Genomic DNA, 24,253 nt, shown 5'->3' with positions numbered 1-24,253 from the left:
TAATCATAATTTAGAGGACCACAAGATGGGTGCTGAAGAGAAAGAACGGCAGATGTTTTCCATGGCTGATTGGCTCAGGAGAAAACCTGGTGCTGAGATGCACAAGCAGGAAATAAATACATTGGGATTTGTGACTTTGAATAGAACAAAGACCAGTAATTCTGCATGCTTCCTTATTATTTTAAAAATAGTGGTGATACGATACCTTTATTGTATTCTTACGTAAGTTTTCTGTACCCCAATGGTTCATCCCTACCTTCCCCACTCCTATTCCCAGTTGGTTTCCCCCAGACCCAAGCCGCCCCCCCGGTGCTCCCTACATGGTTGTTCTCCTCCCCTTGTTCTAGCTCTTTCCCTATCAATCACCCAAACCCCACCTGTTGTTCCCGAAGGTCCAGGGTCCATCATCTGAAACCTCCCAATTGACCCTTATGTGGACCCCATCAATCCCCGAGACCCTACCCCTCTAGATACCTCCCCCTTTGGAAATCCCCTAAACCTGGATGCCCCACTGGGGCATGTGATCCCTTTCCCTCCTCCGCTTGAGGCTATCGGCCCAAGGAAATGTCTATCCTCGTCCATATCCCTCCCTTAGAGATTTCTATTGGTCCCCAGTTAAGCCATCCCCATTGTGACACCTCCCTTTATAAGAGGTTCCCTGGAGCTGCTCCAGGCTTGTCTCCTGGGGGTTGTTGCCAATAGGCTTGGATTATCCTGTGTGGCAAGCCTCCTTGCTACTTTTTATCCTCTCCCTGGTCGGGACTGCTGACAGCCACTGTGCCTGGAGCTTCAGCTCCCCTGGGCAGAGCTGAACTCCTGAGGAGCAGCTTTAAAGCCGAGAGCCTCCAGCTGCTCCCCACTCCTGTCGCACACCGCAGGAGCTGGCCTGGGCAGTGGTCAGTGGCGGTCATTGCGACAAAAAATAAACATATCTTCTTGACTACATAGCTTAGTTTTTCTTGAAACCAAATAAAAAATACGACATTTACGTCAGTGTCTTCACAGCCTCTTTCCAACTCTACCTCCCAAGAGACTTTGCCTTTTGTCATGACAAAGCTGAATGCCAAAGACCAGGTACCCCTAAGTTTTGGATGGGGTTTTCTTGTCCTAGGCCTTAAATGACTTTTTGAATGAGGAAGTGAGTCTGTGATTTTGATTCCAAAAGGCAAAAACCAAAATAGGGGATGGACAGAAGGTATACGCACAAACATGTGAAAGCTCATGCCCTACAGAGGCAGTATCTGCCCATGCATTTCAGTGGTCTGGATCAGCACGATGTTCTGTTTCTAACCTGCTTCTCCTGAGTCCTAAAAAACTTGAAGTTGTCTTCCTGGACACAATGTATCCTGAGCATCTATTCTGATCTCCCTATCTTTTAAAACCCAACATCGTATGCATAGGATGATAACACAAAGTGACAAATGTTCAATGGAAATGCATTAAGTCAAGTTTTTTAAAAAGGTTGGTGCTCTTTTCTACCAACATAAATAAACACAGAAATGTTCTGGTCTTACGCACGTTTACAGTCAGAGAGGCTTACGCAGGACAGTGCAAACATAACCGCTGACAAGGTTATACCAACACAAGTGTGTGTGGAGCACGTGCAGTACATGGCAGCAATGCGTGGCGAACAGCAGCCTTGCACCAGTTTTACAGGGGACAAATGCGATTCTACCTCTTTTTCTGACCCAAATTCACTGACTGTGACAGCAGCTTGTGAAGTCATTACCAACCCTGAACTATGATCTCTTGCGGCCCTTGTTTATACCAGGAAATTACATTTTGTTTTATAAAGCACCATGCCCTCATGTTACATTTTTGTTATTTAGCTAGCACTGAGGCTTTTATACAACTTCACATGACCTCAGGTTTGCCAGGTAACAGGTAGCTGTCCCCTCACAACTCTGAGGTCTCTGAGGCTGTGCTGCACTCGTCAGTCTCACACAGCATACTTGGTTCTTCATTTGGAGCTGAATTCACAGCTCCTTTAAGCCCAGTGTAGGCCAAGACTTCTTTTACGCTTTCTATAGCCCAGGCTAAGAAATGTGAGGGTGACACTAATGAAGGATCTTTCCTTTCTAAACAGGCCGTGTGGCCCAATGCAAAACATGTTTTCACTCTGTCTTTCCATAAATTTCCTATCAATGCCCATTGTGTCTCTGGAGCTGTCAGGTAGCTTGGCACAAGTGGGGAAACTCACCATGCAAGGAGCAGTCATCCAAAACAGCTTCTTCCCCATGCCATTTTCAATTTTTTTTGTCCTTTTTGTTTTTTTTCAGAATGGAAATAACAAAATAACTTCACTGTGCTACTCCATTATATGTTATGATGAAACACAGTATACAGGATTGCAGTTGGGTTAATTTCTACTGTCTCATTTGGAAAAAATCGGATTTGCCATGCTTCTGAAAAAGGCTGTACTCTACCAACAATGGGACACAGAGAGACCACATTTTTGAACAGTAAAATGATGAATGAATTGGATATAGATCCTCCCCATCATTCTCCATGAAGCCACTGTCTCAGGAAAACATACTTAAGGGGTTTTTTTTAACATGAATTTAAAGAAAAAGCACAAAAAGTGGGATTATTCCTGGCCTCTCTTTTTTTGGCATACCAGAAGCATGAATTTCACAAGTCCATGGGGTATGGGAATGCCAACAATTTGAAAAAAGAACTAATAATTTGCATTCATTAGTTCTAGTTTACATTTATAAGGTCTGTTCTTTAAAAACAAGATTAGAATCACTTCTTCTATTTTCATATTTTTACAGTAAAATGTTACCTACATGGTATAAACCAAACTATTTATATTATAAGACTACTTGGGCACAGATTGAGCTACTGTTACACAACATCTAAAATGATTAGTGACTGAAACCTCCCTGCAGTACCCAGGACAAATAAATTATTAATAAGACTGTTATTAATAATATGTAATAATATGTTCTACGGTTCTTGCTTATTAATACTGGAAGGGCTCTGGTTGCTGGATTTGGCCTGCTTTTCTTTTGAATTCCACTTAAAGAAATCTGATCACCAAATATTCCTCATTTGCAGTAAAGGTTATATCATGAAACTACCATAGCAAACCGAAGTCATCTCACAGCCAGCAGATCGAGGCTGCACAGATGTAAAAGAGTTACTGTGATTCGTGAAGATACACAGGTATAAATTTGCACTTAAATGTGTTTTAGGTTATGATAGCCACTTGAAGTTGGGCAACTAAATTTTTTGTTTAAGCTCATTTACACTCTAGTACCACTGACTGTATGTTTCAATTTAAGGATGGACCACCCTGAATTGTCCACTTCTTCAGACATCCAGTCTTTGGGTTGCAACAGAAATCAAACAGGAATAAGAGACAAATCTTTCAAGTAAATGCTGACTGTCCTGCCCAGGGACGGTTCTGTGCCCTCCAGAGGACACGACACAGACTGATTTCCTGTAATCTCTTTCAATGCTTGTTTTCTTCAAATTTTCCAGTGGTTTCCAGTCCATCAAATACTTGGATGGAGAGAGTCCTGCACAGGTATATTTATTGACTAATATGGGGCATGGAGTTGATTTACTTTGGCAAGTGAATTTGGTATCTTAGTTCCTCATCACTATTCCAGATCCCATTTCCTGGCACTGGAAAGTTGTTTGCAAAACCTGCTCTGTTTTTGTAGTTTTAGAACCCAAACTATTTCATCACTGTAGGTCAGCTAGCAGGAAGTGACTGGTACATACCATTTAACCATGAAGCTAGTCCTTACAGAGTCTGAAACAAGCTCCTCTATAGATCAGTCTTTTTCTTGAAGAAATACATTTCATCATAACATTATCCATTCAGCTTCAAAGAATTTATCTTTGAACACACTTATTGGCCCAGTTACACCACTTGTTCATATTAGACAATAAGCTTTTTTTCCTCCTATAAACTGATTAGGGATCTTAGTGAGATTTGGTAATTCTTACAAAGCACATTGGAGACAGATGTGAAATGCTACCACCAGGAGAGTCATGGATAGAGAAAAGAAAGGACTAGCCATGGACTGGAAGAAAGAAAACAAGTGGCAGTGAAGTTTTATTTTGATGAAGTATGAAGGAATAGAACATTCAGTAGTGTTGAAGTGTATTTTCTGTATGTCCCAACTGTTCATGTTTCCGCATGTTCATGTTTCTGTATGGCTCAACTGTTTTGACTTTGAAAGCCTAGCAGAAAACCTTCAGAACATTGGTAAACCAAATTTTATTCTGTATTTAACTCCGCAAGTTCTTTCCTTCTGTGTGAAGCAGCTAAAGTATTCAATTATGTTTAACTTTGGGATGGAAAGGAAGCAGAAATAGCAAACACCCTTTGTAAACATGACAGGATGTGAGTGTTTTCAAACAACATCTCCAATGCAAAGAATTCTATTGCTTTTTTAATTTTTTTTTGCAAGTCTAGATATAGCACAAACTTGGAAAAATTTAGTAGAAGCTGTTCTCATTACACTGAGAACATCAATATTTATTACCTCTGTAGATGTAATTATGTCAGTATGGAATCTCAACTGAAAAATAAAGCTTCCATCTCCAGGAGTAAAGTAACTCCTGCCAGGGAAACTGGAGAGATGCACTGGCATAATGAAATACTGCCAGTGCCAGGGAAATAATGTGTTCTCTACCTTTAATAAATAGTAATCCTTTCGAGAGGTGCTTCCCCCACCCCCTCTGGGCATCACCTACCACCAGCTGAGGAACAGAGCATTCTTCTACACTCAGGCAATTCACCTTCACCTGTGCATTTGAAACCTTTCCCCTTTCAAGAAAGCTTGGAGTACGTGCGCACTGTGTGGCAATGAGAACAAACTCACTGAAAGGCCAGGCCTCCTGCAAGGCAGGGAGGCAGAACAACTGGGTGAAGAAAAAAGCCAGAGCAAAGTAATTCTGCCTTCAATGCTTTGTTTTCCAATAGACTTTTGCATGCTTTCAATTACTCTCTTCCAGAGGAGATTCACCTACAGTGTGTTATGTAAGCAGTTTGGACAGATTCTGATTAAAGGTTCAGTGCATGCCTAGTCCAAGGCATTTTCCACCTTTTGTTGAATACCTTTCATAACCATGACAGGTGAATGCTTGTTAATATGTGCCAAAGGCAAAAAAAGTTGTCTTCCAAAGCTTTCTATCCGTTCACTATAAAGAGGGGAAATGCTCACACTTGGTGACTAAGAAAACATGTCCTTTTTTTGCAAAGCTAATCCAGGCAACAGAGAACTACAGAAATGTGCCAACATTCCTCACTTTGAAATAGACAGCAGGAATATACTTGTAAATCAAGTCACTGCCAAACTGGTATTCTTACCTGAAATGAGTTTTCAAGAAACTTTATCATTCAGCAAGACTTTCAGTGGCTGAAATGCTTCAGGGAAAAAGCCCTGTTTTTTGGAAACTCATTATTTTCTTTGTAACAGAAACAGGTTTTAACACAGATGGAAACCACTGAAGGATGGAGCCCCATTCAGCACATACTCAAGCCATGGTTTCCCTTAACTAACTGCAGCACTCATTCTTTGTGCCCAGTGTGCAGATGGCAGCAGCAAACACAGCACACATCTCCCTGGTAGTGCTGCAGAGTGGTATCAGGAGTTCTAACTGCAATAAATATTTATCATGACAGTATCAGGTGATCAGCTTTTTTCTATATTACCACAGAGACTAGTGCCTAATACAAGCTCCACTTTACGATACTTAAACAGAGCCTCTTCTATGTTAAGTTTCAAGGGAGAAAAAGGTGCAAACTTTAAACAAATTTCATGTTCCTAGTCTTAAGTCCTTAAATTGAATCTAGAACAAATAGTAAACTGAAGCAAAGATTTGGCACTGAAAATTTGAGCCATAATAATTATTCTAACTGAAGCTGTGACATCTTCCAAAGAGAAACTCCTGTGTTTGGAAAAATTTTGATAAAATTGTCTAACTTTACAATAAATGCTTCATCTGCATTTTAAAAGTTAAAATTAATTTTAAAAAGCTGGTCATCCCTTTACTGAAATATGCCAGTCTAGAAGCAACTATAGCATAAGTGCCTCCTGAAAACTGCCTCTAGTTGTTTCACTTTTTAATGTTTACATTATTATGTTACACATCAAAGAACCTCTGGATAAAATAGTCTGTGAAGAGGTAAGTTTCCTCCTCCAGCAAGAGGAAATCACGTGAAGGACAGGAAGACAAGCCCAATCTACAGTCCCAATTATAGTCATGTACCATCTAGTTAGAACAATCTGTGACGACTGGAATGCAGTTCAGTACACCAGCAGCATACATCTCTTTTAGGAAGAGATAAATCACATTTTAAGCATCACTGAATAGACTGAGCAGCCACACACTGAATACAAAAGGTCTCTGTGATTGTTTACTATGAGACAGTAACCTCTTACATTTTCTACAGCCAGCTGAGGTATCTGGTACACTGAGGCAGCAGGACCATGCTTATTATCCAACCTGAGCTAAGTCAAGCACCAGGAGAGCACATGAAACACTGACAGTGTCTCTGTAGCCATAGAAAATTACTAGAAATACCATTTAGTCAACATTTATATAGATATTTAAATGCAAAATGCATGATGCTAGAGCATGTGGAATTATTTTTCACTTTGTGGAAAAATTACAAATAAATCATGTGCACACATTTTTATAGTATGAAGTTCTGAGTGCCTCTACTTTGCTTATTTATGTTTGATGTATAAGGCATACAGAACACTCACACAAAAGATGTTGGCAAAGCACTCAAACTTTCACCTTAATGAAACATGTCAAATAGAAGGGAAGATCTATCTCTTCATGGATTAATGAAACAAAAATTACTTGTGTTAAAAGGTCATGCTAGCTAGAGCATTTTGTACCAAAACTCCCCAAGCCACCACCATGTTTCCACAATAAGACTAGGAAATAACTGAGTGTATCTACATACTGTATACAGCTAAACAAACAAGATGACACAGATGATTTTTTTGGAAATAGATTGATAAAGCCTTATTACTTGAATCTTACAATATTCACTTGGCCCACAAACACCTCCAATTTTTAGACCAGTCACCACAAACTATGTTCCTAAATTGTTGGCAGTAATACATAAAAAGGAGTTGGTTTTGATTATCAGCAATTTGAATGGAAATGTGAAACTAGAAGCATTCTACCTTCTGAATTCCTTATGCCAGTATTATGTCCACTACCTTTGATTTAATTTATTTTCCACAGTTACTGTACCGAGCTTCTTTGGCTTATCTGTAAAAACTGATGTGAATGAGTGGACAGCAGTTTAAGGAAATTACCCCATACCAGGCAAGGAGCTCTTGCTTAATGTAATTTTTAAAGGGAAAAATGAGATCAAAGTAAGATTGAATTCCCTTGGCAACATGAGGAAAGCTCCAGGGATATTACTAACGTTCCTTGGCCAAAGGAGTTGTTTCCATGGTGGTGGATATAGAAGCAGCAACTTGGCCAATTATCCCTGCAACAGTTTCATTACACAAATCCCGTGCCATGCAGATTGTTCACTTGTCTTTACTAAGACAAATGCTTTTGGTCTATTAGTTTTGATTAAACAAATCTGTTTTTAAAAACTGCCTAGAAACCTCCTGAACACTTCCATCAAAAGGACAGCATAATCTCTTTTCTAGTTTTCAATATTCTGAAGGTTTCCTGCACATTGCACTAAAATGTTTTTGCTAAGTCATAGCATACCGGGGTTTCCCAGTCACTGAGACAAACACTTCTCCTCTCCCCAGGAAAAATCAATACAAAATTAGGCTAAACAAATGGAAAATTATAATATGAACATAGAAAGAAAAATCAGTGTGTGATATATATTTATATACATATATATATATGTATATACAAAAAATACAAGTACTGTTTAATAGGGGGCTTAAATAACAGGAAATAATTCTACAATGCAGAATTCAAATATATGATTTGAAAGTATAAATTCAAAAATTCAATGCAGAGTATGTAAAATTTGGGAAATCCTAAGAAAGAGCTGAAGGCACCAACTTATTATTTTGAGGAAAAGTGTTACTACTGTTTTTTTGAGATGAATGCAAAAGGTACTTCAGCTTGACAGCTCTTCCTTTGCTTCACTGCAAGGTCTGCCTGTAGCAGGGAAACAAAACTTTTTTGTGGGCTCAAAATTACCAGCTGATCAAAGCTCACAATGTGTAACACTTGAGAATACGAAATTTCTTCTGCCCTGAATAAATCTGCATAATTGACAGTATTTAGATTGGCTCAATTACTCAAACAGACATGTACTCTTCTGATGCATTTCATCAGTTAGCTTTGTACTGACAGTGATGGAATAAAAATACATGTGTCCAAAATTAACTATGTACTAACATTTCCTTCAAACTGAATTTTAACCCCTTCTCTCTCTTTCTGGAACTTTATTTCCATTAGCAAAGGAAATTTCTTCTCATAGTAAGTCAGTATCAGTGGCCTGCAGTAAAAATTACTTCAGTTTAATTCAAACTTAGCATTATTTTCCTTGGGACATGGCATCAATTATGAATAATTCACTTACCAATACCTTATTAAGGGCACATGATAATGTACTGCACTGTAGAAATAAGTGATGCCAGCAGTCAGGTGAAAATACAGACTACATTTTAAACTAGAACACAAAGTGATAGGAAACATGTTCACGCATTCTGTTAAGGCCACTAGGGAATTAGGAGAATTTTATCTTATTTCTCCAGGACTGGGGAGAAGAAACAGTCTAACATTTTTCTTCTAACTTGGCAGCTATTAGTACCTACTTTTTATGGCAGCAATCCATTAAAGCAAGAAAAAAGAGCAGCACAGTTCTAACAAAGTAAGTCAGAAAAACCCTACACTTTCTTCAACTTTTTAAGTTCAACTTGAAAATACATGGAAAATGTTTAGACTCGCGTATTATTAAAAGAATCACTGAAATACCTAATATTTTAGTGATATCTATCATATATTGTGCACAACATCAATACCTTGACTTTGCAAACCATGTTTTGTGTCATTCACATGCTTTTTTGTATTTTACATTTACCCTTTATAGTAATGCATGCAGTAAAGCACGAAGTCATTATATTTTTAGTACCTTGATTTATTATTGTCATGGTTTTGCTACACATGGCAGGTATCAATGCATAGTTGGAAACATCAGTGAATTTGAAATCCTGGTAAGGAATTGTTGGACAATTCACCTGTAGCAGGCAGGTGTTGGGTGAGGAAGTGTAGCAGGATGCTCTGCCTGGAGGGGACTAAAACAGCTCGAATAATGCCCTGTTTGCAAAGCTATCAGTGGTGAATGCAGGAGGGGGCTGTCCTGGTGCTTTTGGTGCTGAATAATGCTGAAACCAGCCTGCCTCATCAATCCCAGAGTTCGACACACCTGATAGAGAGGTGAAGCTGTGGCAGACCTGGTAAAGTACTGGATAAAGCAACAAACAAGTGGTACTACTACTACTACTACTAATTTATTTACAGATGCTGAGCTTACACAGCTGGCCTGGAAACATATGGCCCACTCCTACTTTTTAACGAGTTGGGAGAGTCTTCCAACAATCCCCTTTCTGGAACTTGTGTGGAGATTCCTTCCTTGAGTTGGGATGTGCCTCAAGGTTATCCCTCGAAGCTGAGAGAAAGAGATTTGCCCACACTCATTGGTATGGGTGAGTAACACCAATCTCTACTTCATAATTTCTTTTGCTACCTTTGCTATAATTGCTTCAATATTGCTCCAAAAATAGTGGACTGAACTAGACTAGCAGTTAGAACTACCTATACTGTGTAGTAAATAATTCTGATTAAGATCTTTTAGTCTCATCAGTATCATAATAAATAATTTATTTTTATATAAATATCTCTGGTTTGTCATCCTTAATCCTGTGGGACAAAGCTGTGAAAAGGTTCAATAATACCTATTTAATCCATTAACATAAACCATTGACAGAGTCCAGGGCTAAGGCTGGATCCAGCTGCACCCAGAGGCCTCTGTGGGGAGTTTAGAAAGCAAGAGGGTCCTGTCTGTGCCTTGTGACTCAACAGGAGGGCTTCTCTATAAACTCTGTAGCTCCCACTCTGCCCACGACACACAGGCTGAAACAGACACCTAACTTCTCCTTTGTACCCTACTCTGGCTACCCACAAATTACAGCAGTACATGCAGCGTGTCAGTTTACCTTGAAAAGTGGCTGATGGCCTCAGCGAAAGCTGCCTAAATGTCAGGCTGAGGTGTGAGACCGCCATATCTGTCTGGTGGGAAAGAAGTCATGAGGTACAAAGTACTTGCTACTTTCCTTAATATGTATCTGAGTGGGGTTCACCTATTGCTGAGTTAGAACTGGTATAAGAACAAGGCCAGAAAAAACAGTGTTTCAAAATACAGCTCAAAGTTACTCTAAAAGCTCACACAGAAATATCTAGAAATAAAGAGAATGAAACTATGTAGTTTTAAACTACTGAAGATGTACCCATTAACTGATCCTTAAACATATCTAGAACAGTACAGTATTGATCTTAAGGACTGTGGGTGGACATACAGTTACCAGAAACACTACAGCTACAGTCTAAAACTGAGAAAGTATAATTCTACACTTTGTTCCTATATACATTTCCCTTTGCACGAAATCTGGATAAAGCACAAAATTATACAAATATTATACCATGAAACAAGAATACAGAAGATTTTCTAAATGGGCTTTGGTGTTCACCCCTTGCACAAAATTTATTCATTATTGGCATTTCATAGCCTGTAGTTTAAAATACAGGCTAGAAGTAAATGAATGAGCAATGCTGCCCTTGTAAACCATCATGCCTTTAGATAAAAGACAGTTTTGATCTGAGGGCTCTAAAGCAAGACATTTCTTACACTGTTTCTGGAAAACTCTAAGGGACAGAAACCCACAGCACGAGGATAACCCTCTAAGGAATGTTTTGCTCTTCCAATCTTCTTTCCAAGAAAGAAACTTTTTATTCATTTTATAAAAAAGGCTAGACAGGCCCACTGTACTATCAGACAAGTTTGCATTGGTATACATTTCTAACATGAAGAACAGACAGGGCAGAGACTATTCTTGGAAAGTCACATTTTAAAGAGGTGAGACACTTTCTGTAAGTAGCATAGAAAGCTGCAAAGAGCCTTAAGTATTCTGCAGCCACAGAAAGTTTCTGGTACTCATTAAGGCAGGCATCCCAGTTAATAATTTATCTTTTTTTAAACTTTATCCTAATACACATTTAATAATGTAAATGTACACATCCCATAAACCCTTGCACCCCTTGGTAACCTAATTTAAGCACATGCTACCCTATACATGCAATTCCATAAAAATTATCCCCTTTGACAGCTATTCACCACAAGCTGGAGTAGTTAAGGCCCCATCTCTTTAATGGGAAATGAATAAAAAATTTTAAAATTATTAATAGACATTCTCAGCTTGTACACCATACACTACACAAGTCTAGACAATCTTGTCTAGTTAGACAAGACCAGACAACTTTTAGTTTGGGACTCAGATTTCTGAGACATGTCTGTAAATGAAAACTGAATAGTCCATAGTGCAAATTATTACCTCATAAACCTGCAGCATAATAACACTTTTCCTTAAGGAACTTATTTATGAGGAAATTTCTATTTATGTATAATAATAATAATGCATTTTATTTTACAGTTATGAGGATGATACTGCACTTAATGGAAAATGCTTTACTGAGTAGTAATGTCTTTAAACAAACTTGTATTATGAACAATTTTTATTTCCTTGTGTCTCCCTGAATCTTCACATAATCCTTAAATATTTACTAAAATTCCAAATTAAATAGTATTCATAATTACTGTATTTTAAAAAATTAAACAATTTGGCCAACACACCATAATACTATAATCAAACTGTCTACTCCTTTCTAATTTTGAAGCTAGTAATCATCTGCAAATTTAGTACCAAGCAACTACAGGGGAATATAGAATTTAGTAAAACTCTGTGATTGCAGGTTCAAAGAGGTGTGGATAGACAGTGTGAAATACAGGCAGTATTTCTTTTAAAATGGTTGAATACAAGAGTCCAGTAGGACTCCTAACATATAAATAAATTTAAAAGGCTAATTGAGGGTTTTTTTAGAAGTATCCTCAGTAATACTTAGCATTTATATAGAACTTCTCACTTTTAAAGTGCTATACAAATACTATCTAGATGAAATGTATTCTCTAAAGGCAGAATACAAATCCAAGTGAATGGTGATCAAATGAATGGCACCATGACAGCAAAATGCAATGTAATTACTACATAGACAAACTAAGTACTTTATAAATCAGCTTGCTAGGCATGAACTATCATGGAATACCACACACTTTACAAGGGGAATGTACAGACATAAAATTATTGTCATTCATTAAATAGGTTCTATGACCACAAGGAATTGACACAAGAGCTGTAATTGGCTCCAAAACCTTAAAATGCCTAATTCAGAAGGTGTAGGAAACATAAGGAAACCCTTCAGTGATAGACAGGCAGGTTATTTCCAGTGCTAGCACAAACCACCTTTAAAGTCATTATTCCTACACATCAATGTGGATTCCATGTTTTATGGACATTAATTCTCTAGTGCCCGTTAAATACATAATAAATGAACATAGATGAGGTAAAGATGCTGTAATTGCCACATACAGCCAGTACGGCAAGGGAGGAGTTTTTCCAAATGGGCAGATCCAGAGGCCATGACGAATCCCATCACGGACGTGATGAGAAGTCCAGGATATGAACAACATCCAGGGAAGAAAGCACCATGAGTCCTTAAGCCTGAAAAGCTGCATGATAAACTTTAATGTCAGAGCCACCACGGGAATCACAGTAGAACAATGAAGAAGTGGTCTCCGTGGAAGAGTCAGAGCAGCCTGCAGAAGAGAAAAATATTATTACCAATGGCTACAATTGTGACAAGAGAAAAAAAGAAAAAAGTTTCATGAGTGTCTACAGGTGTACTGTCAGGTGACTAAGTGGAAGCAGAAAGAAAAACATACTGTTCCTTTCCATTGCAATTAATTTAAAACCAATTTTATGCATGAGAGTTGTGTGCTGCCCTGTCTCTCTACTGTATGATATGAATCATGCATCCTCCTAAGTACTATCAACACCAAGACAGGGAAGGAGAGGGATGAGGCATCCTATTTGTCATATAGTCATGTGGTATGCAAGGACTTGTATAATCTGCTGCACTAATTATATGTATTTAATTTCAAGATAATTAAAAGGAAAACAACCACGCAATACACTTGAAATATTTAATATGTTTTATTTGAAATAAATAATGTGCTTTCATGGCATTTACCTTCAAAAATACCACCTGTATTTTACTAGAGTTGTCACTTGTAATGTCGTTTCAGTTGCACAGTGTTTAAAACAGAACAATAATTTTTAACAGGACAAAAATATAATCAAACTTACATGTATTCTGATCACCTTGAGACAGTATTCTTCATGGACAGGCAAAACAAAGTTCATAAGCCAACATCTGAAACATTTGTGACTGGGCTTTTTGTCTCAACAACCTGTTTAACAGTAACTCACTTGAAAGCCTGACATTGATTTTAATCAGGTGAATGTCTAGCTAGTGAGATTAGATTTACCCATTTGAAGAAGTGATAATGTTAATTTAATATATGTATTTGAGAAGATATTTTGTGGGTGTACTCAGTAGCAACTATACTAGCACCACAAGTTCAAACACAGCAAAAAACCCGTAATGGTATTCTGGATTTCTATTTGACAAATCAGTAGATTCTTGTGTCTGTAAGCACAGAAGAAACAACAGCACAATGCTAAAAGATCTACAGAAGTGCTGATACAATATTCATTGGCTCAATTCAGATACTGGTGAACATTTGGAAAGACTGTTAACAGGCACCAGAGATACAACGTGACGGTGTTGTCTGTTTGCTGTGTTGAACACATCCCTCACTGCACCTACTGCAGGAAGTAAACAAAGCATCTCTAACCTGTTCATTCTTCTGTTGTGTTAATCCTTGCAGGATTCAACACCAAGAGGGCCTGGCAATGAGACTCTGGAACAGTTTCATCAAGTTCATGCATAATTTAGATAACTGCATGGAACCCTATCTTCTCTGCAAGGAAACTTAACTAGCCTTAGCCAGTTAACACAGAGATGGGAAGGTATGGACTACCTTGAAATGTAACAGCTCATGCTTTAAACCAAAGCCAACATTAAAAGGCCTGCAGAAAGTTTTGCTCTATTAGCTTCCTACCACATGCTTGTCCATGACTGTCCTGATCAAGTAATGGCGACACAAACTGGGTCACAAACTGTCTCAACAATTTTTAAGTCTAATGTTGTGGACCCAATTCATTTAAGTTGGTGCAAAAGGTGTATTTTCTCCAACTTCAGTTCTGTTTCACACAAGCAGGTTGTTTGTGGGGTATGCCCAGCCCCTGCCCTGGAGGGATGTCTGCTGAGATAAGGAGAGTGCCTAAACCTCCCAGCAGAACTCCCCTGGAAAGGCAGCCACTCTTCAGTTATGGCAAGAAGAAGGCAAACCCAGAATCCTCTGGGGGACTCTATGCAGATCCTTTGTAACCCATTGGCCCTTACCCTCTGGCACCCACTCCTGTATCCCTATAAAGCCAGCCCCCTGCCCCTGCGAGGACACAGAGCTGCCCGTCCCTGGCTCCCCTTCGCCGAACTAATAAAGCTCCCTCGTGCGGAACAGCTACATGAGCCTCTCGTCTCTCTCTGGTCCGGCCTGGAGGCTGCCCTGCAGAGCTGAGCTGAAATCACGAGCAGACAATCACTGAAGAGCTGACAGCTTCTGCACGGGCCCTCCTGCCAGCAGCTGAGGGAAGACACCGGGCCTCGGGAAGACGATCTCTCTTGGGACCATCTCTCCGGACCGGTCACAGCTTCCTCGGTCAGAGATACTGACCCCTCACCAGCTGCTGTAATTGTTCACAGATTAAAGTAGAAAAATCTTGTGATGGTGAAAGTGTTTTATCACCTGCCCTAGTCAGATTTTTGTTACTGTCAACAAGAGCCTCAAAAGTACATACTAACCTAATTTTGAAAAAACCTGGATAGTGATATGTTTCAGCAGATAATCTATTGACTGGTCTCTATTTCTGCATTTTGAAAAAAGCCAGTAGCAATGTCTAAATTAGTCTTTTCCCTCTGGCCTATTAAGGTTAGGTGCCAACAGCAACACTGTGAGTAAGGAAAATTTTAATGTTACTTATGTACACAGTTTATCAGTATTAGTGCCAAGGTGATGCTTAAATTCTTTTCATACAAATTTTAGATGGCAGGGTTGTTCATATAGCAAACCTGTGTGCTCAATTTTAGCAAGAGAAAGTCCTATTCTGTAATTGCAATACAGCCATAAAATTTCTGATATGCTGTTGCCCAAGGTCTGAGGGAAGAACAGCCTGCTTCCTGTTTTACATTCTATGACTAAAAGAACACTTACATCCTTGAGTTGCCAAGCCCTAGAGACAGATAGTTCTGTTTGATAATATAAGCTGCTATACTCTCTTCTTCCTAACAGGCAAATTTGTTTGCCTTTAGAGATCACCAGATCTTAAAAAAAACAAACAAACAAAAAAAAAAGGTACAAGCTTTTTCGCTTTAAACCTCCTGGAAAAAGCTGCAAACAGAATTTATTTGCAAATAACCTTTTCCATTTGCCTATGTGTTCAGTCAGGTGAAGATCATCTTGAAGTTGCTGCTCCTCCAGCCTCTCTCACTACAATGAGCAGCTGGAGACAGGAGACAATAACTGCATGCAGGAGAACCCACGCAAATTATCTGCTTTAACGCTCATGGTGACACCATGGATGTTATGTAACAACAGATGCTCCCTCACTCATACTCTACAGTGCCTCACAAGCCTGAAGTCTTTAGTTTATACTAACATATGCAATGTAACATATATTATAGTAGTAATATTAACAATATAGTAACATACTAAATTCTATATTAATTGTGCTTGTGCAAAGTTTATTCTCCAGTTCTAGAAATGCTCCTGTGCAGCCCAGGTCAGTCATGGACAGCACATTTCCCAGCAGTGTTATGTATGTTTGCCACCGACTGCCTTTACTACACTTCTAGAATTTGGCGAGTCTTTAGTAGCAAGACAGCAATTTCTGCATGTCTGTTCTGCAACATGAGTGTCTGGGCTACAATCCTGGTGGAGTCTGGGAGCAGCCCATCATGTCATATCTGCACTCTTGACTGATGACAGGCTGTAGGAACTACCACCTTTAGATCTGTCAGTGAGACAGATTCTTCTACACTTACGTGCACAGTAAAAACTACATGGAACACAAAGAACTACAAATTCCAAGTATGAAGTCATTGTAGACTTCATACTGGTTGCAAAAATAATGTGGGCAAAAGGTCAGATCACATGGCACTTGGTACAGAAGTATTTATCAGAGCAAATATATAAATACCACAGGTGACTATTTACCCTGAATACTGCAGAAAAATAATCATGACCATGTAAAACAGACCAGTAGCCAAACAATCCAAGCACTGAGCTGTGTCAGCAGGAACAGAAGGAGGTGACTGGAGTAGTGTGAAGGTAGCAATTGGAGGTAGAACATAGCGCTGCCTTGTGCTGCATAAAAAGGTTACTCCATAAAAAATAATCCATCATCAGATTTAAAAGTGATGATAACGAGCTTTATAGGTAATTGTGTACAGTAATGTGAAAAATACTATTGGTACAAATTAGTAATAGTGGTGTGGTTACTTAATTAGACATACTAATTTATTAGTTACTTCGTAATGTGTTGCAAAAGCAGCAAACATGGTGGGCTCTTAAAGCAGGTAAGCTGAATCATGCAATTTAAAGATGAAGAAAGGGACTGTAACTACCAAATACATAGTAAAGAAGTATCCCACAAAGTAATAAATTACATAGGTGACAGCCTGAAATTATGCCATGAAACTGAGAGGCACATCATATTAAGCCAAGGAAAGAAAAATCACACATTACTATCAGATCTAGCTGGCCAGACAGCACACAGAAGAGAAGTTTATGGGGATTACATTACATCACAAACCAAAGGGACTCTGATGGCACTTCAAGAAGATGTAGAACATGTAATACACTACTTTTTATTTTTAAAAGGACAGAAGCACTGTATTTTTGTGCCACTGAAAGGAATGAATCTATGGTATTTGGCTCAAATGAAGTCTCACCTAAAATACTACTCATGGTTTTGGACAGTACCCTTTAAAGGTAATTTAGGCAAAAAAGCAATACAGAGGGGAGGAGAAAAATAGTATGAGGTTTAGAAAACATAAATTTATTCTCCTAAGATTTGTTTTTTTTTGAAAGTTATTTAGTTGAGAAGAGAGTTTTTGTAAAGAATACAACTTTGCAAGTTGTAATGATGTTTTTACTCTAAGAGTAAAGAGACCTACACTGGATTATTTCCTTTATTAGCCCAGTTAATATGTGGAAAGGAAAGGAATTGGTAGGCAATTCACTTTGAAAAAGCCTTTGGGCATCTTGTCTTCTCCTTACCTCAGCTAAGTACATTTGGCTACTAAAAGGGCTATGATTCTACCTGCTGTGTTTTGTGCTTCTGATTTGAAAAACAATTTTGGGGTGAGCACAGAAATAAGCTGTCTTTTGCAAAAAAACCTCAAAGAATAAGAAAACTAGATCTAACTGTCAACAACAATACTTCAGGCTGGATTAGAAAATGAAATGCTACCTGCTTGGGAACTGAAACAACAGTTACAAATTAAGTGACAAAATTATGAAAATTTACTTGGTTTCACATTGTAGGGATAGGCTAGGCTACACAAACATTCCCCATCATGAAACGTGTAAGTACATTTAACCTTGCCTCACTGCCAAGAGGCAGGTCACCTCCCAGTTCCATGGATATAATTTAATAGTCAACTTTTCAAACAGGCATCGGTGAAGTCTGACATCTAGTGGTCATAATTAAGAAAAATACTGGTAATCATCTCAAATGCATGAAAAAGCAGCAATAAAATGTTAATACTTTCTAATAGCTAGCTAATCATTTAATTACATTCAGTGATTTTAAAATAAGGAAAAACAAATGAGAATAATTAGAAATTTATATTCTATTCCATATTGTTATTCAGTAATAATATTATAGGACCCATTAATCAACCAAGCTAACCTTCCTTTTCTTTATATAGCTTTATAATTGTACAGTAAGTATTTCTCCATGGAGGAAGTACAGAAAAGAGGAGAACTACAGACTACCTAGGAAATAATGATGCCAGGCACCAGGACATGCTGGTGTCTGACTGTCCATGTGCCAAAGATGGACAGTGGTATCCTGGGCTGCATCAGGAATGTGGCCAGTAGGTCGAGGGACCTGATTCTTCCCTTTCTCCTCAGCCAAGAGGGGAAAACTGACGAAATGCACAAATAAAAGGCATCTTTTCTCTACAATAAATAGTGATACTGTAAACAAAAAATATTTTTCCATTGGAAATCTGATTTTTACATCTCAACTATAAGCAATATTTGCTTATTGCACTTAGACGTCACCGAAATATTTTTAAAAAATTGGTACACCATTTTTCTTCCTTACTTACATGAATATAAAGAACAGGATTTCTTTTCCTTTCCTTTTCCTTTTCCTTTTCCCTTTCCTTTTCCTTTTCCTTTTCCCTTTCCTTTTCCTTTTCCCTTTCCTTTTCCTTTTCCCTTTCCTTTTCCTTTCCCTTTTCCTTTCCCTTTCCTTTTCCTTTCCCTTTTCCTTTCCCTTTTCCTTCCCTTTTCCTTTTCCTTCCCTTCCCTTCCCTTCCCTTCCCTTCCCTTCCCTTCCCTTCCCTTCCCTTCCCTTCCCTTCCCTTCCCTTCCCTTCCCTTCCCTTCCCTTCCCTTTCCCTTCCCTTCCCCTTCCCTTCCCCTTTCCTTCCTTTTCCTTTTCCTTTTCCTTTTCCTTTTCCTTTTCCTTTTCCTTTTCCTTTTCCTTTTCCTTTTCCTTTTCCTTTTCCTTTTCCTTTTCCTTTTCCTTTTCCTTTTCCTTTTCCTTTTCCTTTTCCTTTTCCTTTTCCTTTCCTTTCTCCCTCTGTCCCTTCCATCCTTCCTCTTTGAGCTATATGAAAGTGCCCTATCAACAGTGTAATAGTATTATGAGCAAACTAGAGGAGGAAAACTACTGAAAAAGAGTGCCATAATCTGGTAATGTGAGAAACTGTCTCATAACAAGCAGTTCTGCAAATGGATGATGATCCATTCACTCCTTAACAGGAGCCAATTCACCTTTTTACTTTTATTAATAAGCTGATGCTTGCTTTCCTACTATTTTTTTGCTTGTTTAAATTTTTTTTCAACCTCACTTTTTAAAGGTGACAGCTCACATATAGCTTGTTCATGGGAGAAATATTTAGGGCTGGCTAAAACTAATGTATTACTCAGAAACACTGATGAAATGAAATGGAAGCTTTATCATCTATGTTTCACATATTTCTACCCCACATTTCAGGTATTTCTAACCCTTACTGTAAAGAGAAATGGAATAATCCACTTCATCCACAGAAGTGTGCAAGGCAGCACTTAACTCTTTTAAGCTGGATAACAAAGCAACTATGTGATACACTTAGAATAGCATGTATATGTGCAAAACTCCTTTTTTTCCTTCTAAGTAGCAGAAACTTAACAGTAGATGTAAAATATTTTTATGGCTTTTAAAATCGTAACAACTGCATATAAACATAATTCTTGTATAGCTATTAAATGTATTTAATTAAATTATCAATGGAACTTTTTTTGTCTAGGACATGGTAGAAGAACAATGAAGTAAACTGTGATAACGAAATTTAACAAATTACCGATCTACTGACTTACCTTTAACGACAGGGATCCAGCAAGAAAGAAGTGGTCCACATCAATGACAGAGGCAAGGAAGCCAGCCAGGGTGACCTCACTGAAGTCACTTTTCTTCCTGAGTCCAATCACTATAGCCCAGGACCACATTCCCAGTATACCATGCACCGCATTATCAGATAAGGCTCGGAGCCAGTCATTTTGCTGAATGAAGGAAAACTGCAGAAGTCTGTCTGCTACAAAGCAGAATATTCCCAAACCTAGACTGGAAATAACTGAGGCTGTACTGAAAGTCTGGAGAAGAGCGTGGGCCTTTTCAGTCTCAGATGCCATGACAAAAATCAAGTCACAGCACACAAAACGTCATCAGGACACACACTGTGCATTGTCCTTTGTATCGTCAGCTGTTCTGTAAATATCACAGATCAGAAAGAAAATTATTAAACAAAGAAAATCCATTTGCACAAAGCATTTGCTATGACAGCTACCACTGGGCATTAAGAACCCAAATTCAGTGTTTGCATTTAACATTCCCAGGGAATTTTTTATGTCAATTAAGCTGATTTATTGACTGGAACACTACGGCTCTGAATTAAAACACCTGCCCTGTTTAATTAGAATCAGCATAAGTAATATGGAGAGCTCTAATTCCACTTACTGAAATGTTAAATATTACAAAATTACTTGAAATATATCTAGAATGATACACTGAATATGCTTCAAGATTCCTTCTGATCTTAAAGACATGACTTAATCCAATGAATACTTTACACTGTAATAATAAAAGAAGATTCAATTTGGAGGATTCTTAGGACTGATGCTGAAAATCCCAGACCTCTTCATACAATAACTGTTAAAACTGAGTTTTTAATCTATAATCCAAAGCACTATTTTAATTTACATTCTTTGCCAACATATGAATTATTCCCCTGGCACCCTCTCCTGAGCAACACCTTGTTTAGTTTGGAGACTGGAACATAGAATAAGCCTTAAGAAAACCAAACCTACTAAAACATCTTCCCTATTTATAATAAACACAAAGGCAACAATCATTTAGTCAACCAAAGTAACCAAAACCACCTCCTTACAGAGTAAAGCTACCTAAGCTTTTCCTTAGCATGTGCTCCAGTAGAAAAGTCTGCTGTTACTTTCAGGACTTATCTATTGTCTGCCACATTACCCTCATAACTCTCCTCTTTTTGCAAGGTAAGTTCTAACTGTCCCAGCTGTTATGCTAGTCTTTTTGGGGAGCTGTAGGGACAGACCACAGTTTTAAAGCCTATATCCTGCCTAAAAATGGATTCTTCCCACGAGTTTGCCATTCTTGTGCAATACATTAAATCTTGACAACCCTTCTTTATTAGGTAAATCCTTAATCCGTAGGGCCTTTTTTGAGTGTATTAGACTTCCTAAGCTGACACATAACAATTTATGATTTTAAACTGATTATTGATTATAAGTCTCACAAGTTATGAGTGTTTCTTCCAGATTATTTACACACCTGCTTATTGTAGAATTATCCACAAGACAGAACTACTGGCATCTCTGTAGGAAAAAAAAAAGCCCACTGAATCATTTATTTGGAAAACATTTAAAAAAGTAAAAGAGAAGAAATCATGAATAATACATGGACTTTGCACAGAGATGAAAAAAGTGGGTCAAGTTTAGAGTCTGTTAACTGTGACTGTGCCTCTTCGGAATGAATGTGTAGAAACAAAGTATTTCCTGAAACAATGGAAGTGCTGTTTTCTGGCGGGTGACCTTCCAGTACACGGGACATTGATGAATAAATTCCATTTTAAGGAAAAAATGGCAATCTCGTCACAAATGTTTCTTCTATATAGCCATCATGTCAGATTGGATTTCATTTAAAATTACCATAAAAACTGTGTAACAATCCAACTTGTGAAGAGGCGATGTAGCAACATACCTTTAAAAAGCACACCAGTATTCAGAATCAAACTTTCCCTGGGACTAGGAGAACATTTTTTTTCCCATTGCAGGTGTCTTACTCCAGTAGGAAATGTGGTCTATGCCTCAGTGTTGAGCCTCCGTGCTTTCTGAATCCAGTGTGCCCAGTCCAGTGCAGGAAATACCAAACACCATTTGTTCCATCCTAAATAAAACCAAACCAGGCACCAGTAAGCACTGATACTATGCAAAACAGCATACATGAAATATGAACAACAGTAAAACAATTCATAAAGAATAAACATATATTTAACTAATTTGTAAAAAAAATATAATTGAGCTAAAGGCAACTTCAGCTAGCACTTTGAAGCTCTGTAAAAGAAAGCAGAAAAAAAGACCATAAAACAAGGTAAGAGCAGAAATAAAAATGGAACATGATAATAACTAAAAGATAATAAAATACAAAGTTCAAAAAGAACAGTACCAATGAGTAATTGCACTTCAACAGATAGAGCAATCCATTTTTACAGATTTCTTCTTGTGCCTGGAAGATTCCCACCTAATGAAACATTTATGAGTCCCATTCAGGGCTTTCTTTATTAATTCCACCCCATCACTCGGTGACCTTGGAATAGATAAAGAGAGATCTAGAAATTAATACAGCAACAGAAGTCTGTGTCAGTTCTGTTTTAGGCTTATACTTTCACTACGGGTAGTATTAACATGTGTTCTTTGAGCCAGAATGAAGAACAGGCTGCAGAACTGGCTTCAGGTTGACTGCAGTCAAGAGCCATGTCCAACTGTTGTTTTTAAACAGCCTGTCTCAGCCTCCCTTTTAGACAAAAGTGAGTGCCACCTGTGCAAAAATCGTATCACATTCCCAGGTACAACAGCATTACCTAGAAATATTCTGCAGATCAAGAGTGAAGTCAGACCAGAAAAAGCAAAACTGTGTTCAACCAAAATAATCTCTGAAATTACAAATTTTAATGTAAAACTAGAAACTTTTTTCCTGTGAAAAATGATGCTTTTCAGACTGTTTACAAAATATCACAATAAAGCCTAAATTTTCCAGCCTATAAATCTCAGAAAGCAGTTGTGGATCTTACATTCTTGTTAGAACAGGAAAGTGGGGAAAAATTCACACAAGAATGCTTAAAAACTGCTGTGTGGTCGGTCCAGTTAACATCCTGAAGGGAAGTTCTAGGTTGGTTTTACATAAAACACAACAGCTGATAGAGTAATCCTGCGTAGAGTTGTGGTTTCCCATGTCATTCTTACATGAGATAAAGAACTAAGCACAATCTCTGTCTATAGTCTCAAAACGCAATTTTGTGGATATGCTTAATTTAATTTAAGGATATCATCATGATAATTTTAATGAATGCATAGTTAACACTTTAAATTACTGACACAAGAAGATATTTAGATCAAAACTGTAAATATACTCTTGGGAAAACAGCTGACACTAAGAGGCCATGGTGTATGAGGAAAACAAAAATCCAGTGGCTAAAATTACCACATAGAAATATTGCCCAACATAATTTTTGCCACAGTTTTGCCCAGTGTTTTCCGGTATGCAAATATGTATAGGAATTTAATGCATAAAATTACAGAATCACAGAATCAATTAGGTTGGACAAGACATCTGAGATCATCAGGTCCTACAACTGACCACCACCTTGCCAAATAACAGAATTATGCATTCTACACAAGGAGTTAAAAGACTGTAATCCCTTACAACGCTATAATCTCCTAAACCCCTCATTATTTGATATTGGATGTTTATTTATATTAAAAACTGCATGGAGCAGAATTAAGACACCAGCTCAAACCTCTAGCATACGATCTCATGGAAAAGGAGATCCCAGCCTAAGACTACCGGTGAAGAACTGACCAGTGCCAGCATTTTTGGGTCAGGTACTTATAACACATTATTGGAGTGATAATGCAAATATTTTTGGGCCAGATAATTATAATGCATTGTTGTGGTGATCATGCAAATATTTTTAGTCCAGATATTTATAGTGCATTTTTGGGGTTGGAGAGGACAAAAGCCCAGAAGGAAGCGGTAGGATTTTACCAAGATGCTGAAGAACAAACTAAATGACACCGAACAGAAAATTAACCTGGAAACCCGAGATCGGCAGGAGCGTGAGGGGAAGCGCGGGGCCTCGGCGGGTGAGGGGCCCGGAGCCGCCGCCGCCGCCCGCGCCCCGCCCGGCCCGGAGCCCACCTGAGTGCGGCCGCCGCCATCCGCCCTTCACCCCATGGGGTTCAGCCGCCCCGATCCCGGCCGGAGCAGGCTGGGAAGCACCTCAGGCAGAGGGCCAGGAAAAGCCACAGGGAGCCGGTTAGGAAGCATGCGTGGCCGCGGAGCAGGCTGGGACCCGGACCCGCCTCGTCTCCTCCCATCCCCGCCCGGTCCGGGGAGCGGGGCTTGGTTGTGAGGGGGAAATGTTTGCAGGAAGATTAAGTACAGGGTTTGGGTGCTCGCGCTTTGGCTCCT

At 38.6% G+C, this 24,253-nt stretch overlaps 1 protein-coding gene across 1 annotated transcript; it reads right to left on the bottom strand.

Annotated features, from left to right (window-relative positions):
* Nucleotides 1–6,357: 6,357 nt before the first annotated feature.
* TMEM267 (transmembrane protein 267) lies at nucleotides 6,358–24,136 on the bottom strand. Its single transcript, XM_039566766.1, has 5 exons — nucleotides 23,981–24,136; nucleotides 21,764–21,949; nucleotides 21,335–21,378; nucleotides 19,855–20,242; nucleotides 6,358–12,892 (listed from the first exon to the last, which is right to left on the bottom strand). Exons 4-5 carry the CDS (start codon nucleotides 20,164–20,166, stop codon nucleotides 12,557–12,559), a joined length of 648 nt encoding a protein of 215 aa, XP_039422700.1. The 5' UTR covers nucleotides 20,167–20,242; nucleotides 21,335–21,378; nucleotides 21,764–21,949; nucleotides 23,981–24,136; the 3' UTR covers nucleotides 6,358–12,556.
* Nucleotides 24,137–24,253: the final 117 nt, after the last annotated feature.

This window comes from Corvus cornix, chromosome Z (assembly GCF_000738735.6).
Source record: "Corvus cornix cornix isolate S_Up_H32 chromosome Z, ASM73873v5, whole genome shotgun sequence".
Classification (NCBI taxonomy): domain Eukaryota; kingdom Metazoa; phylum Chordata; class Aves; order Passeriformes; family Corvidae; genus Corvus; species Corvus cornix.
Note: the sequence above shows the minus strand (reverse complement) of the source record. Positions and strands in the feature narration are given on the sequence as shown.